The 3,108-nt window shown below is 41.4% G+C and overlaps 1 protein-coding gene across 3 annotated transcripts in view; it reads right to left on the bottom strand.

The window, feature by feature from the left end:
- Window positions 1-1,471: 1,471 nt before the first annotated feature.
- Window positions 1,472-3,108, bottom strand: part of LOC113232231 (cysteine and glycine-rich protein 2-like) — a 2,613-nt gene continuing 976 nt past the window's right edge. The window contains exons 4-7 of one of the 3 annotated variants that reach the window (XM_026466888.1): window positions 2,717-2,830; window positions 2,268-2,375; window positions 1,802-1,994; window positions 1,472-1,617 (exon numbers count right to left, since the gene is read on the bottom strand). In XM_026466888.1, the coding sequence (XP_026322673.1) occupies window positions 1,548-1,617; window positions 1,802-1,994; window positions 2,268-2,375; window positions 2,717-2,830 (485 nt within the window). In that variant the 3' untranslated portion in view covers window positions 1,472-1,547. Of the gene's footprint in view, window positions 1,647-1,801; window positions 1,995-2,238; window positions 2,376-2,716; window positions 2,831-3,108 lie in introns of all 3 variants that reach the window. The other 2 variants (XM_026466889.1, XM_026466890.1) reach the window with 2 other exon arrangements.

The raw sequence follows: 3,108 nt of genomic DNA, 5'->3' as shown, positions 1-3,108 counted from the left end.
ATAGTAATGCCGAGAAATATATTTAGCCACCTTACTAATAAAAGGTAACTGCAAAATACAAAATAAATAAGTCCATTTAATACACTAGTGGAAACACAAAGGATAGTTGTTTCTCGTGATCCCACTGCCTTCTATAGTAATGAAAGTATATAGGCACTTCCTGTAAATGTTAAGTATCTACTTTGGACGACGAACCAACAGTCCGAAAGGATATTTTATCGACATATCTACGTAGACCTTATTTAGAATGGCGGATGTATTTTAACGAATCCTAGTGAGATCTTGACTTGGAAATATAGACAAAAGTCGTGAGTCTAACAGTCTTCAGGTAATTTTTTTTATAACTGTGTTGATCCAAAAGGATATATAAAATTCACACTGTAGTCCCATGAGATTTTAGGTATACCTATGGGAGCAAAGTGACAAGAGAGATTCACACCAATAAATGGTCGAGGTAACTGCTCTACAAACCGATCGATGTAAAGTGGAGAACCATGTGGTGGATTGAGTGAGCACCCTCTGTAATAGTTTAAATATATTAGTCATTTAGTAGAAGTTTTAAAACAATTACAGAAATCAATCTTTCTATTTGTAATACGATAAAACAAAAGAAAGATTAATAATGTGTGCTCACCCAAAAACAGTAGTGAGACCCAGTGGTCCAGGAGAATGGAGCCATAACTATCCATCCCTCTATTACCATTAGTTCTGTTGTACAGTTCTGTTGACAGGACGAAATTGGTATTATCTTATCATTTGTTTCGTTAACAGAACAAATGGGAAGGATTTACGATTCCAAGTAGTTCTGTTGGTTTTGTCCGATTATTCTGCCGCTAGTTCTGTTATACAGTTCTGTTGCGTTTCGTCCACCAGAATCCCCTAGCCCTATCCCCCAGGGGAAGTAGGCAGGCAGTGGTATTTTCATTTTCGAGTGTTTCTCGTTGTTCAGATTGATCGTCAGACATTTGTTCTGTTAACAGAATATCGCAAGTTTTAGTTTTTTGGACCACAGCCGTACCTCCGTTTGTTTTTTGGACCACAGCCGTACCTCCTATGGACGTTTTGCGTCCAACAGACATTACTTATTTTCTAACTAAAGTTCAACCAGTTGAACTTAGTGGTAGTTGAACAGAGGATATCTTTGAACCAGTGATTCAGCCACCTTGCCTCAGTTTAAGGAAAAGACAAATCAATGACACCACATTTTATTCAAATTATAGTCATCACACGTTTGAAAATAATCACAATTTACAAGAATAGATCCACATTGCCACAAACACTTAGGACAAACTAAGTCATTATCATTTTTCAATACTTTGGGGTTTTGTAAATCAACCCATCCAAAAAACGACGACTCCCATTCGGATGCCATCGAACGTTTATCGTAATCGATAAAGTTTTTCCATTTTTTGGGACATTTTTCAGAGTCTGCATTTTCGTGTAGGTATTTTGTCAGCTTTTCGATTTTTTCGGCTGCAGCCACAAGCAAATTTTCTTGATTTGCTGATTCGTTGGACTCTGGGATATCAGAAATTTCGGTGCGGGTCTCAAACGACAGGTCGAAAGTACCGATGGACTCCTCGCCTGTGGAGGATTTGGCCGGCATCGGGGTCGCAGCTGTGAAAATTTTTCAAACTCTTACGCACCTATAGGAAAAACAGAAAATTTAATCTTAACTGTCGATAGACAAAATTTGGGAAGTGGGAAGACATTGGGGGATAAAAGTTTTATAGTTGTGGATAAGTTAAAATGAGCTATCTGTAAAAAAACTGCTAGTGGCCGTAAATCGTAAATTATTTACATTTCTTCGTTTCGTTCGCGTTCGTCTGGAACCACTCCGGTTTTGGGGGTTTCGGGTGTGGGTTCGTGCCGCATCCGCAAGACGGCAGGTGCGCACCCTGCTGCCCCTGCTGCATCATGAAGATGAACGGAGCCCGCTCGCTCCCAGCCAAGAAATCTTTCATGTGCTCCGCAAACTGCGCGTTGTTCTGCCACTGGAACGAGTTACAAATCATAGCCTAAGGGTGGCGTGACTAATCTCCGCTCAAACAAATTAAAGGGTGACTGAAGACTAATCTTCGACCGCTTTAACCAAAGAACAATGCGCCTAAAGTTTTACTCAATTGCAAGGTGGTGAATCCAAAGTGCTAGTGTTACTCAACGGGCCAAAAGATTGGTTCTTGTGGATTAGTCTTATAGGGTTAGACAAGGCCTAGTAATTTCGTCAATGAGATTAACCTGATCGAAGCAGTTCCGGAAGAACTCACTCGGGTTGTCGCGATTGCGGTTCAGCACATGCCGGTGAAAGCAATCCTCACAGAACACCTGGCCGTAGTAAATCTTCACGTTGTCTTTGGGGACGCAGTGGCAAAAATCTGAATATTGAAAGATTAGAAGCTAGAAACCTTATATTAGGTGGCAGATAGTGAAGAAAATAAAATTGATACAAACTGGAAAGTAGTTCACAATGTCCTAATCATCTTTATAAATTATTCACATACTCGAGTTTCTAAACTAGGACAAATTCACAGCGAGGTGTACGCAACCGGCATCGACAGTTCTGGATCTTGACACTCTTCGATAAGAGGATAATCTTGATTGCAGCGAAGTGACGCGGGTGTCAATGTGAACTGGTCATTGTGCGATTTGTTGAATCAACCTAGTTTTATAAGGTCCCAATTCAAAAAGCAAATAGCTTTAAAAGACTTCAACATACAGCATCGAGCGCACTGCGGGTGGAAACTTTGGCCACCAATGTCAACCTTATGCGCCTCGTCCACCGCTTGTAGACAACGCGCACAGATGCATTTCTTCGCTGGATCGCTCTTTTCTGGAAATGTGAATACAATAATTTGTATATTATAACCACACAACACGAATACACTAAGTACTATATAAGTATGTGTCCGCGAAGCTATGTCGGCAGATTGTCCGCGAAGCTATGTCGGCAGAGTGTCCGCAAAGCTATGTCGGCAGAGTGTCCGCAAAGCTATGTCGGTAGAGTGTCCGCAAAGCTATATAGGCAGAGTGTCCGCGAAGCTATGCCGGCAGTGTCCGCGAAGCTATGTCGGCAGAGTGTCCGCGAAGCTATGTCGGCAGAGTGTCCGC

The sequence above is a fragment of the Hyposmocoma kahamanoa genome, unplaced genomic scaffold (assembly GCF_003589595.1).
Source record: "Hyposmocoma kahamanoa isolate Upper Pololo Valley unplaced genomic scaffold, ASM358959v1 67, whole genome shotgun sequence".
Taxonomy (NCBI): Eukaryota; Metazoa; Arthropoda; class Insecta; order Lepidoptera; family Cosmopterigidae; genus Hyposmocoma; species Hyposmocoma kahamanoa.
This window is presented reverse-complemented; position numbering and strand designations above follow the sequence as displayed.